At 32.1% G+C, this 13840-nt stretch overlaps 1 protein-coding gene across 1 annotated transcript; it reads right to left on the bottom strand.

Moving 5' to 3' along the window:
* Nucleotides 1-9468: 9468 nt before the first annotated feature.
* On the bottom strand, nucleotides 9469-13391 carry LOC122611233 (F-box protein At2g26850-like). The gene is made up of 5 exons (XM_043784223.1): nucleotides 12289-13391; nucleotides 11919-11998; nucleotides 11637-11815; nucleotides 11002-11076; nucleotides 9469-9766 (listed from the first exon to the last, which is right to left on the bottom strand). Exons 1-5 carry the CDS (start codon nucleotides 12970-12972, stop codon nucleotides 9579-9581), a joined length of 1206 nt encoding a protein of 401 aa, XP_043640158.1. The 5' UTR covers nucleotides 12973-13391; the 3' UTR covers nucleotides 9469-9578.
* Nucleotides 13392-13840: the final 449 nt, after the last annotated feature.

Raw genomic sequence — 13840 nt, 5'->3', positions numbered from 1 at the left:
TTAACATACTAATTTTATCTTGGAGGGACATGAAAAACATAGCCAGATTCATTTTTTTTTTAATCGTTTAGTGTGTATACATTTCAACGCATTTAACGATAATTAGACTTCTATTTTATGACCGAGACAGTATAATTGTATATTTTTAGTATGACATTTTCTCAATTACATATGATACCCATGGTTCAAGGGGCAGAGTCCCGTAAGGTTTTACAAAGTGGGTGGAAGTTTGATCCTTGCTTAGCACCAAAAAAATGCATACTTCTGGTTTTCCCTTAGAACTCCTACTTAACGTTGGATATAGCGAGACGATTAACACGATCAACTATCCTGGTCAGAGTAGGCCCTTACTCTTTGATGATGGGGGCAAGTCTCGATTCATAACTTGCCGTTCCAAAAAAAACGTTATGCTATTTGACATTGCTACATCATTTTGATAATTAGTTTGATGCAAATGAACCCATTACCTAGTTTGATGGACCTTATCTTATCCACGGACTATATATGTGTATTGCAATGGGTTATTAGGCTCTAATCACCTGCTAATAAGTCTTACTACGTTGTTTTAGTTATATCTGATGTATATATGTTAAATGTTTCAATAGATTGGCACATATGTTAAATGTGGGCATCATGTCACATGATTGTACACGAAAAGCCGCATTATATATATCATCTTTATGTGACAACCCTACCAAGTACCAATGACAGCTCAACAATATATCACATGAATTTAATGTTCATTTGAGAATTGAGGAGGGGATGGAAAAAGAGTAATGCCCGCAACATTCATTTGCATACAAGTTACAACTAATACCTTTATACACAGAAGCTATATTTGCATAAATAGTCTCATGCAGGAATCTTTTTAATATAAAACTCCATTCATCACAATAGATACCAACGTTTTTGATTAAATATATTAAAAATAAAACTAATATGTTTCTGTTCACTAAAAATCAACATACATCATAAAAATCACTTTAGTATGCAAATGTTTTTTTTTAAACCGAGTTAGTTAGCATTCAAAACATCACGACATCCAATTGGGTAAAGCTTGAACTATACATTGGACCAAAGTATGAGACCTAACCAACAGATCATCTATACCATTGGGGATAATATACAAGTGTTAAGAGGTCTAAATCATTCAACAATTTCATAACTGCCTAAATGAAATGGTACATGTGAAAGCTTTCTAACATTCTCATAATGAAATTAGCTTAGCTTATAGGCCCGTTTCGTGGTCTCGTGGATGTTATTGAACTGCTCGTCATGTTCTGTATTAAGGTACTAATTATTCTAATATTATTGGTAGTGACTATAAATGCATTAAACTTAAAAAACGTGATCTAGAAAAGTGCAAACACACATTTTATAATAAAAAATATAGCTCTCTCTATACTTTTGTGCTCATGTTCATCTTTTGGTTACAAAAATTCATTATAATGATTTTTATTTATTAGTATGTGATACATAGATAATTTACATCATAAAAACCAGTAGTTATTAACAAATGTACCGTCCTTCAATATTACTTAGCTAATGCTATAAAGTTTTTAATACACTACAGGGATACATGTAAAATGTAGCTATTACGGTGTGATGGTAGCGGTGACTAGTGATAATGGTGATGATGGCGACGACGACGACTGATGTAGGTAATTGAGGTAAATGTTAGAGGTGAACATGGGTCGGTTTCAACCTAAAATCAAAACCCGAACCGATTCATTCGTTTTTTGGAAAAGCAAAACTGTTGGATTTGGTTTTGGTTCGGTTCAGTTTTTTTTTTTTATTACACTTTTTGTTTATTATGTTATACATTTAACTTTCAATTGTTAAGAAAAAAATGATATTAAACTAGTATAAATTAATTATATCTTTTATGCTTAAAATTAGTATAAAATTTATAAAACGAATTAATTTTGTTGTACGATTTTTTTTTAAAACATATAATTTATATTAGTTTTTACACTAAAAAGGGAAAAAATTTAAATATCTTAACATATTTACTAGCAATATACATAAGCAATAAATATAAATTTAATACGATATTGAGGTTCCATGTAAAATAAAACCAGTATTAACGTAAAACAAATAAAACAATAAAGATCTCTTAATTGAAAATCACTATGCATCATAAAAATCATCAGACATCACAATATATATTTGTGCTTCGTGAATCTTCATGCATCAATTTTATCATTATCCAAGGGTCATAATCTTGTTCTATATGTTTTATTTTAATATTTGTTTTATAATAACCAACCTCACGATATTAATATAATATAAATCAAAATATAACTGGTTCGGTTCGGTTTTTTAGCATATAAAATCGGAACCCAAACCGATCCATTCGGTTTTAAAAAACGAAAACCAAACCAATCAGTTTCGTTCGGTTTTCAATTTTGGCGGTTAGGTTTTCTCGGGTTTTTTTGGCTTTTTTGCTCACCCCTGGTAAATGCAATTGATCTAATAGAGATATTTCTGATGGTGTAAATTTATTTATTAAAGGTGAAATGATTATTCTACATGTCTCAAATGTCTAACTTTTCAACCTAGAGAATAGAACTTTCATATGGTAAATATGGTAATCACTGTTGCAAAACTCCCTAACGACTTTTGTAACATTAATAAATAATATAGATAAGTTCATCAGGACTTGATTTTAGAAATGACGTACGTTAATAAAACTTAACTGTAAATCTTTTAATATAACAGTTAATTATATTCTATCTAGTTATTTTTATCTAACTTTAAAACTTTTATACAAACACTATTTAATGATAACAATAAATGGTATTACCCAAACAAAATACCATATGTCATTATTTTTCACATCCTTATACTCATTTTAAAGGTTAGACTAAATGGTATAAGGCCTTCTCATGAAGGAGGGTCTTCTGCCACATAAGCATACCAGACATTTTGCAAAAATGAGGGGTATGAGGCAACTCATTATTATGGGGCATCTTCCGACACTTGTTTCATTTTCATTGCTTGGAAAAATAGAAAAGTGGAAAAATGAGGGAGAATGAGAGAAAGTTGACATAGAAATGCATTGGGAAGAGGAGAAAGTTAAATGGTGGTCCACGGTTTTGCCATCCGCCCAACCCATTTTTTAAGCTAGGAACGCCTTCAGGGGCAATGTAGTCGGCGTTCAGAGGGCGTCTCAGGGGCATTTCGGCTCTAAAATGCCTTGAGAAGACCTTGTACCGCATAGTCTAATTACATGGAAATCATTTAATTTAGAATAATCATGAAAATTTTTATAATAATATTATTATTTTTATATTAAACGACAATAAATCCATGTAAAATTTATATAGAATATTAAAAGGAATGACAATATGAATAGTAACTCGCCTACATGATGAGTTACTATTTGTCCACGTAATATCCCGTAAAATTTTGTCGAATCGCATCCGATCCAATTTTTTAATTACGGGTTACTTATTAGTTTTTTGCACACTCTTTTTCCTTTTGGTTCTCAAAAAATATATAGCAACTTTTTTATGCCTATATCCCATACGATTACCATTATTCGGATTTTGTGACATCGCATCCCGTTTGGGCATTCATTTCGGGTTAATTATTGGTTTTTTCACACTTTGTTTTTCGTTTGAGTTTCCAAACAGTATAATACACCTTTTTTGTTAGATCCAGTTTTGCTGAAAACTGGAGCATCTACAGTTGCATCTGAAGACATGAAGATTTGTCCAGAAATATGTGAAGTTCAGTGGCCAGTGTACAGTTGATGCCGCTGGAGACTTCACTCTAGTTGAGATCTGAGCAAAACATGAAGACATTCCAATTGAAGTCGAAGACAACAAGTGGAAGAAAGAGAATGATCATGGTAGCGAAGCCCAGTGGATATTCTGTCCAGATCAAAACTGGAGAGCATATGTGTAAAGTACTTACAAAGCTTTACACTGATTACGAGGAAAACCTTTTTGATTTATTGTATTATTATCCGGACAATAACATTTATCTATGATTAAAGTACAAAAGTGCATAAAACAGGTTAGATAAAGTGCCTTTATGTCTTACTTTATCAAGCATGTTTAAGGAATTAAATGCAATTCCTTAAATGCTCTCAACCATATTTGTACGGCAAGGTTGACATCCCAATGTCAATCTTTTCCTATAAATAGAGGTCTTTGCACAACAAAAAAAACAACCTTTGCATAATCAAACTTTGCTTATTCTTGGAGAACTTGTGCAATATTCTCTCAATCGCAAAAAGAAACATTGCACAACTTTAAGTGTTTCGATTGTTAAGAGAATTTTCAAGTATTAGATCATTTGTATTTCTAGGTTGTTAGGCTATTTACACATCTTGTAATATCTTGGTTCCACAACAACATTGTATTTTATTTAAGATGATAAATAAAATACATTGAAAAATTACAACTTGGTCTATCCAGTTTACTTAATTGTATTTACATATTTACATCATAAGTAACACAATGTAATCACCATAATTGATACTCTACAACACTTAGATGGAAGCTAATGCAGTTTTGCCATTAAATATATATATATATATATATATATATAGGAGAGAGATCAAATAAGAAGGTGTCTTAAGGAGAGAAGGTCTTATGAACCAATCACAACGCGACATGTGGATTTAAAAAAAAACGCGGTGGCATTTTTGTAAATAAATCAAACTTTTATCAGCCTGGTTTTGGGTCAGCTTGGGTCTGGGTCAGCTTGGGTTATGATCAGCTTGGTCTGTCAGGTTGGTTGGGTCAGCTTGATCAACCTGGGTTCTAGGTCAGGTTGGTTGGTCAGGCCATTAAATATATATATATATATATATATATATATATAGGAGAGAGATCAAATAAGAAGGTGTCTTAAGGAGAGAAGGTCTTATGAACCAATCACAACGCGACATGTGGATTTAAAAAAAAAACGCGGTGGCATTTTTGTAAATAAATCAAACTTTTATCAGCCTGGTTTTGGGTCAGCTTGGGTCTGGGTCAGCTTGGGTTATGATCAGCTTGGTCTGTCAGGTTGGTTGGGTCAGCTTGATCAACCTGGGTTCTAGGTCAGGTTGGTTGGTCAGGTTGGTTGGCCAGCTTGGTTTTGGGTCAGCTTGGGATCTGATCAGCCTGGGTTCTAGCCCAACCTGAACCAAACCCAACCTGACCCATCCCAAGCTGACCCAACCGAACCCCAAGCTGGCCCAAACCCGTAATCTACATTTGTGTAGATTAATCTACATTTGTGTAGATTGTGTGTAAATTGTGTCAAGCTAACCCAACCCCAAGCTGACCCAAGCTGACCAGACCCCAAGCTGACCCAAACCTGAACCAAGCTGACCCAACCTAGAACCCAAGCTGACCCAAGCTAACCAGACCCCAAGCTGACCCAAACCTGACCCAAGCTGACCCAAAACCTATAAATGTGTAATTGTGTCAAGCTAACCCAACCCCAAGCTGACCCAACCTGACCTGACCCCAACCTGACCCAAACCTGACCGAACCCAGAACCTATAATCTACATTTGTGTAGATGTGTAGATTATGTGTAAATTGTGTCAAACTGACCCGAACCAGGCCCCAAGCTGACCCAACCATGACCAAAGATGACCCAGGCCCCTAACTGACCCAACCCCAAGCTGACCCAAGCTGGCCTAAACCTGACAAGACCCCAAGCTGACCCAGACAAACTGACCCAGACCCAAGCTGACTGACCAAACTGACCCAAACCAAGTTGATCCATCTCAAGCTGACCCAACCCACTGAGATCCCAAGCTGACCAAGCTTCACAAAACTTTCATTTATTTACAAAATTGCCACCGCGCTTTTTTTTTTAATATAATTTTGCCACATGTCGCGTTCTGATTAGCTAATAGGACCTTCTCTCCCTTCTCTCCTTAAGACACCTTCTTCTAGGATCCTCACCTTATATATATATATATATATGAAACAAACTTATCTAGAAGATAATGATTATTAATTAAGCGGTTGGAGGTTCAACACAAGTACGTTAAAACAACACACCAATTTGAAAACAGAAATTGAAGGCCAGCAATACAGGTCTCGAATTATACTAGTTATAAATATCGAGTAATATTTGATCTGTTTATACGTGAACATGAACAATATACCATTCACATATAAATATATGAAGTTATCAAAAATCTTTAAATTTTGTAAAAATTTATATGATTTTGAGTCCTACTTCATATATTTAGGGTAAATTAATAATACCATTTTAAATAGATCACATCTTTCATAATACACAAGTGAAATGACTACTAGCTAACAATGTTAATTGGTTGTTGTAACCGGAGTTTATTCTTTTCAACTTGATAGGCATTCAATGTTTAACCCTAGTTAACTTCCCCTATTTACGGAGGGATTAGTTTGCATCCAACTTTGTAATTTGTTCAAATTAACTAGCATTTATGTTTCCTTACATTATTACTATTATTTGCATTTATGATGTTAGCTTCCAACCCGTCTTTTTAATTACATCAAATGACCATGGTACCCATATAATGCGGTGATGTGGCAGTAACAGTGATGTAGTGGTATTGACGGATGGTAACGGCGGCATTTACCATTGGTGGCGGCAGATGCGTCAAATAGTGTAGATATTTGATATAAAAATATCTATATAATTATTAAAACAGTACGAATCCGAAAGATTCTAGAGCATCTGCAAGTTAAAGCTAACTTATAGCATTGCCACATATGATTAAATCCTACATGGCATTCTTATATATTCTTTACAATATTTTAACTATAAATTTCTAAATATATATATAGAGAAAAATATGAAGTAAAATAAAAAACGTAGGATTTTATTAAATGTTAAATATTATTTTGGTAAATATTTTTTCCCCCTTATATAGATTTTGTACAATTGTACTATATTTTCTTTAAAAACGGCATCTAGTTTTTGCTAAGAGATTTCCCAAGTGATAGTTAGTGATTTGTTATTCCATGTAAACATTTTACATCTGTTTACAAGACATAAAAATATTCATTACCAATTAGTGTATTAAAATATTTAAAATTCATGAGATAATAAAACATGTTTTTAAAAAATCATATAGTAAATATTTTTAACTATATGTTTATGATATTTATTTAAATTAAATGATAAGATTAAGAAAAGAATTCAATAGATCATATTTGTCAATAAATTTTATGTGTCATCTCCATATTTATCTTTGCCAATAATTATCTTATATTTATGTATATCAAGTTCCATCTTTATTGAAATATGACGAAATTTTAACAATACCCATATTTTGTTTTTGTTTAACGATGTACGATTTGTTAGATGAATTAGGTGAAATTTTATTATTTTAATAACTGAATGAAATTTGTCGTACAAATTGGTTTTCACGTTTTTTATAAAAATATTTCTCAAAATGAATAATTCCTATAGCGGTAATGTTTAAAATGTGACTTGATAGATGTTCCCAAAAATAATCAAATTAAAACCATCATTAGTCTAATACTCATATGACATCATACGAGATATTTCATACTGAGTATATAATTCTCCACTAAATAAAATGGTTGTATTAATAACTACAAAGGGCCAAGGAATAATATATAATTTAACACAAAATACTTTTTAACCATCATTAATGTTTATATCTAGATTAATTTGTTGCAATTTCTTTAATGACATTAATGTTTATATCTAGATTATAATTTTTTAAAATTTCTTTCACCATAATTTAAACGGCGTGTGGAAAACTTAAACAGTCACGCGCATCGCGCGGGTAAAATACCTAGTTTGATATAAGAGTAGTGATATCTTTTAGAAGATAATGAAAAGATTGTGTAAATTAATTTATTAAGGGTAAAATGATAATTTCACATGTTCCAAAAATATTAACTTTTTAACATAGAGGTATAATTTTTATATAATAGTATAGATAATCAACATTTATGATTTGAAAAGATATAATTTAATTAGAATGAGATGGTTTACAAAATTACAACCAATAAAAGTTTTAAGAAGTAAAAAAAATAAAATAAAAAATCCATTAATTCCTTTCTTTTTTTCCCCCTAAAATCTACACTTGCCTATTTTTATATAGAGAAAATTGCGTCATTAGCCAAATTTTATTGTGATTATACCAAATTAGTCAAGTTCTTTTGGATTTTCACAAAATAACCAATAAAATCGCAATAATTTGACAAAATCGCAATGAGATCTTCAAAATCGCAACAAGAACTTCAAAATCGCAACGAGATTATATAGAATCGTAACGGGATTCTGCAGAAGAATCTCATAGAGATTATGCATGATCTCATAGAGATTCTGTAGAAGAATCACATTGCGATTCTCAGGATCTCGTTGCGATTTTCAGAATCTCGTTGCGATTCTTCGTAATCTCATTGTGATTCCGTTAATGTTATTGCGATTTTGATGTTCTGATTGGGATTTTGAAGATCTCATTGTGATTTTGTAAGCTTATTACGATTTTGTTGGCTATTTTGTGAAAATCCAAAAAAACTTGGCTAATACGATATAATCGCAATGAAATTTGACTAATCATGTGATTTTCTCTTTTATAAATCCAAAAAACTTTTAATGCATAAATTTACAGACTACAATATTAAGTCAATAACTTTTCATTTTTATTTGATAATAAAGTTATATACTATAAATTTTTTAAACTGAAATAAAGTTATAGTTTAACCATGAATTTTCGTTTTTATGCTACATGTGCTTACTACTAGCCTGTCATCATGAAATATAGAAGCTATAAAAAACCATGGGTTATTCAATAGTACTATGAGATTATGCGACCGCGTTAAGTCATCAAAGGTTTAGGGCCTCATTATTTTATAAGTCAGACTTAATGTTTGGACTTTATAGCCTAAATATTATTATATAATTTACATTGCAGTAAAATCCTTATTGGTTTTTGAATCAACATTTGCATATTTTTATTGCTAGTAGTTCAATAACATGACTAGAGCTAACCCTTTTTTTTTTTTTTTATTTACTTTAATTTATATGCAAATGAACTAAGCCCCAAAAATTAATCTCGATTAAGGTCTCCAAAAGTCTTAAGCCGACACTGTAAAAAACATACGGGCATTATAATTTTAGTTGTCTTCCTATGTTTTTTCATATGTATATAAAACTTGTTAGGCCAGGACTCGATATTTTACAGTTTATTCAAAGTCGCTCAATTGTTGTAATGTTGTTCAACATTACATCAAAATCTAACCGTAACTTTTTTATACTTTTTCGAAAAGCACACACATCTGTTTTCAAAACGCACTTTAAAAACATGTAGTATTAAAAAGTTGCTCCGTATTAGTTTACTCTTTAGTTCTCTAGTTAGACGGGCCAAAAAGATTTCATTAAAGTTGATTAGAAAATGGAGGTTTGGAATAAGTTGTATGTATCCCCATCATATGTAATTTAATTTGCATGTGTAATATGAGTTTATATATCATAAACTTGGGCACCCATATTTTGAGTCTCAAATCTCCAATTAGCCAATATATTTCTAGCAAAATAGAACGTATAACTAACAAGCTACTTACTATCATATATATCTTTGAGAACAAATATATGCTTTAGTTATTCCAAGATATCATTTGGCCAAAATTGTTGCCACATAGAGATCTCATTCTTGTTATATAATTTTTTGATTCCTCCATAGAAACCCTCGGTTTCATTTCCTTCTTCCCGATGGTCTTTTCTGTTGATCGTCATGTGTCTCCATCGTGACCCAAGTGCATATTGCTTGAACTCGAGCACCACGGTATCTGTCACATTGTCAATATCAAATGGGAAAAATTCATAAAAAGGTAATCTATTTACACAAATTTCTTATTAAAGGTAACCTATTTTGTTTTCGTCTATTTAAAAGACCATATTTTCAAAATTTTCCTAATAAACGGTATTCCGTTAGTTTTTGACAGACGACGCCCGTTAAGTGTCACGTTTATGATGCCACGTCATCAGATATACTGACATGGCAGTTGACTTTGACTAACCTATATTCGTTCGGTTTAATCAAACGAATTTTGGAGGGGTAATTTTAGGGCAAATCTGATCATGTGGCATTAGTGACGTAGCACTTAACGGGCGTCATCTGTCAAAAACTAACGAGATACCCTTTATTAGGAAAATTGTGAAAATAGAGTCCTTTAAATAGACGAAAACAAAATAAGTTACTTTTAATAAATTTGTGTAAATAGATTACCTTTTTTTAGGCTACTTGAGGAGACAAGTCTATTAGACTCAGAGGCTGCTCAATAGTATTATGGGATTATTTAGGCTCCAAAATATCTAAGTTCTTAATAGTTTGTATACTAGACTAATTAATGTTTGAACTATAGGCTAACTACCATTATATTATTTGCATTGCAATAACAACTTTATCCATTTTTGCATCAACGTCTGTACTTTTTTATTATTAGTAGTTCAATAACATAAGTTATATTACTTTTTCTCTTTTGCTTTTGTTGTTTACTTTAATTTATATGTTAATAAATTAAACCCTTAAAAACTGATTTTGTTTAAGGGGTTTGCTAAATACAGCTCTTAGGGTTGTGTTTAAGGTGCATAATTTGTTTGTACATTTACCATGAAAATCAGGAGGCGAACTTTTAATATGGAAGATACAAGTTTTTTTTATGCACATTAAATACTGTCCTTAGAACTGTATTTAGCATTTCCCTTTGTTTAAAGCTAAAAAACCTTAAGATGATAGTGATTGGAATCAGATGTACATAACATAATTATCCAAAAACTGTTTAATCCAACCACTAATAAAGATTTCAAAACTTTAATTACTAGATCACTTTAGAGGTGTGATGATCAATATATTGTGGTACGTGTAATGGTTGTATAAAATGATTGATTACATTTCAACCCCATTGACACGTTTCATTTGTAAGAAATCGTTGCATTTGGGGCCTTTTGAATTACTATGACATAAGTGACTGAAAAAAATGACACATAGTCTTTTAAAAGGAAAAATGGAAGATCGACTCACCACTTTCGTGGCAACGGCAATAAGTGTCATTACCATCACATGATTCTAGGTGTCCTATAACACCATACCACCAACCTGCAATCATCATCACAAAATTATACAATAAATAAATATATATTTATTTGTCAATAATTTGAGTTTGAAAGAAACAATTTATTAGACTCTTAAAAGAAATCATCATTCTTGATGCAACTTTGTAACAAACCTTTTTAATTGTATGGGTCCTAATATATGTATGTCGGTCCTGGATATAAAACCAAAACTGGAATAATATGATCAAGAAAAATATATATATGAATCCTCTTGAAAGATATCATGAAAAGTAGAGAGCATTATTTATTTAATTCCAAATTAACACTTGATAAAAAAAACTCCAAAAAATGAATCATGTAAGCCCATAAGTGAAATATAGCCCGACTAAGACAACCTACTATCCTGGTCTGTGCGGCACGCTGGCACTTGTTAAGTTGTTATTCGACAGTTTTCGCTAAAAAAATTACATTAATTAAGAGGTGTGGTTAACATACTTTCACTACTTAATTAGCAACTAACTTACTTAAGGACCCATTGCTTAGTTTTTAATTGTTTAATTCAGTCCATCATTCTGTTAGTATGTAAATGAGGAACTTAATTACCATAAGGGAACTGTTTATTCCTTCTCCATTGAATCTCAAAGTGATCTTTTGGGCGCAATTCATTCAAACAATCTGAAATATGAAGATCATGAGGCGAATCATCAAGAGGAGCTTCTCTTAGCCTTTCCCATGTCACCTCCCTCTCTGCCGGCACTGCCCTTGTTCCGTGTGGCGGATATCTATATATATATGTAACGAATAAACCATCAAATTTTACTACATGGTGTTGCATTTTGCATATGTATTTGAAACTACGTCGAAAATGTTATTGAATTGATCTACCTAGCCTCAAATGTATCGGTATGGCGATCATATCTGAGTTCTGCATCGTAGCATGACATGACGAACCCAATGTGCCCATTCTGCAAAACCATAAGTATTATACATATATCTTAATGATGAACATGTCTTAATTAAATGACAGGGGAACCAGAATGCACATAGTTGATTATTAAAAGTAGAGACACTATATGTAACATATACGAGTATAATTTAAATTTGAGTCTCCAGAAAATCGGGTCTGGGGGTCACCACTTTGCCCTATGCCTAACCCGCCCCAGTGTGACATGTATAACATTTATCAATAAATGCATTTTAAATAGTAGGGGAATCTCAGCAAATAATAGTCTGATAACTTAAAAGACAAGAATACCTCACGATTAAAGGCTTGAGCAGGAAACCAGAACTTTCCCGTTTCAATGGCTCGGTAGTATGACACAATCGAACAACTATCAGGTGGCAGAGAAGACGTTCTTTCACGATTAGACCTCGATTTAAACAGCATAACAGACCAGAGGTTAGACAAACAACCCCTCAAAAAGCCACTTCTTTGTTCATCAAGTCTCTCCTCTTGGGCTGCAATATGCAACTGCCACTCTTTTTCAGAAGCAGAACCAAGAATATTACCCCATTTATGTTTCATGTGGTTTTTCCAGTGGTAATCACTCATACACATGTCTTTTAAATAGGTGGAAACACAAGCCACTCTACAAAGGTCTGCAGGCTCAAGCTTCTCAAGAATTGTTTCCAATGCCAAATCAGGCAAATCTAATAGACTTGCCTTTCTTGTTGCATTGGCTAATTTAACTTTCTCTCTAGCATTTGTGTTTAACTTGCTACAACTCTTTGTGTTATTTTTTGAGGTCATTTTTGAGTTTAAGATTATAGAGAATGCTTGCATTAGAGATTTAGCAGAAAAGAAATGAACCAACAAATCTTTCCTAAAATAGGAAGAAAGCAATCTAGTTTCATTAGCCCATGGTGGAAGTTGCTTTGTAGGAAGAGAGTATTTATAGAAAAGGATGAAGGAGATAAAAGTTACAAAGTAAATTAGCATTTTGAAAGCTAAAATATGGAAGGAAAGTACCACACAAGCTAGTTTCTTTTCCTTGAAAAAGATACAAACTTAATATGGGTAAGAAGGATCTTTATTCTTTTACCAAGCCCCTTTTACAAACCTATGGGTTTTTCTTTGTTTGTTATCCGAGAATTAGACGAAGCCCACCAACCCAGAGTGGGCTTCGTCTTCTCAACCAATAAAAACCAGAAACCAGATGAAGAAGTCTCCTCCTTTGTCCTTAACAAAATGTCTCAATGGAGAAACAAATTAACAACCTATAAAGAACAAAGTGACAAGATGTATATTAGATACCAAAAAAGAGAATGTCATGCATGATGTATCATAAATCTCTTTGGTTTTATTCTTCTTCTTTTCAAACCAACGCCAAAAACTTGTAGAATTGATCAAATATGATGAAATGTGGATCAAGATTGTACAAAAAATGAGATATGATCCAACAACTAAAGCATGAAAAAGATAACAAATATATATTATCTATAAACCCATGAAATAGAACAATATTATTGGGATTCTTTTGTGGGTTGAAAAGGTTGGAGATTGAGATTAAGATTTAAATGATGATGACCTTTCTCATCAACAACTAACCCACAAAAAGGAATTGAAAGGAGAAGACAAAATGTTTAAAATTTTTTTTTTCTCTCTTTTGCCTTCTCCTTTCTAAGGTGTTTTGCTCTATTTTGAGAATTTTCAAGTTTTTGTTGTTATATCATCATAAGCTATGGGCACAAAAATATATGAATTGAAGATAATGAAATAAATTAGCTAGAAAACAAATTTGTATGCTTGACGTGTGTGGATCGCTTATTATTATTATTGTTATTATAGTCTCATGAGTATTATTTCC

The sequence above is a fragment of the Erigeron canadensis genome, chromosome 1 (assembly GCF_010389155.1).
Source record: "Erigeron canadensis isolate Cc75 chromosome 1, C_canadensis_v1, whole genome shotgun sequence".
Taxonomy (NCBI): domain Eukaryota; kingdom Viridiplantae; phylum Streptophyta; class Magnoliopsida; order Asterales; family Asteraceae; genus Erigeron; species Erigeron canadensis.
The sequence above is the reverse complement of the archived record's forward strand: the minus strand, read 5'-3'. Positions and strand labels throughout refer to the sequence as shown.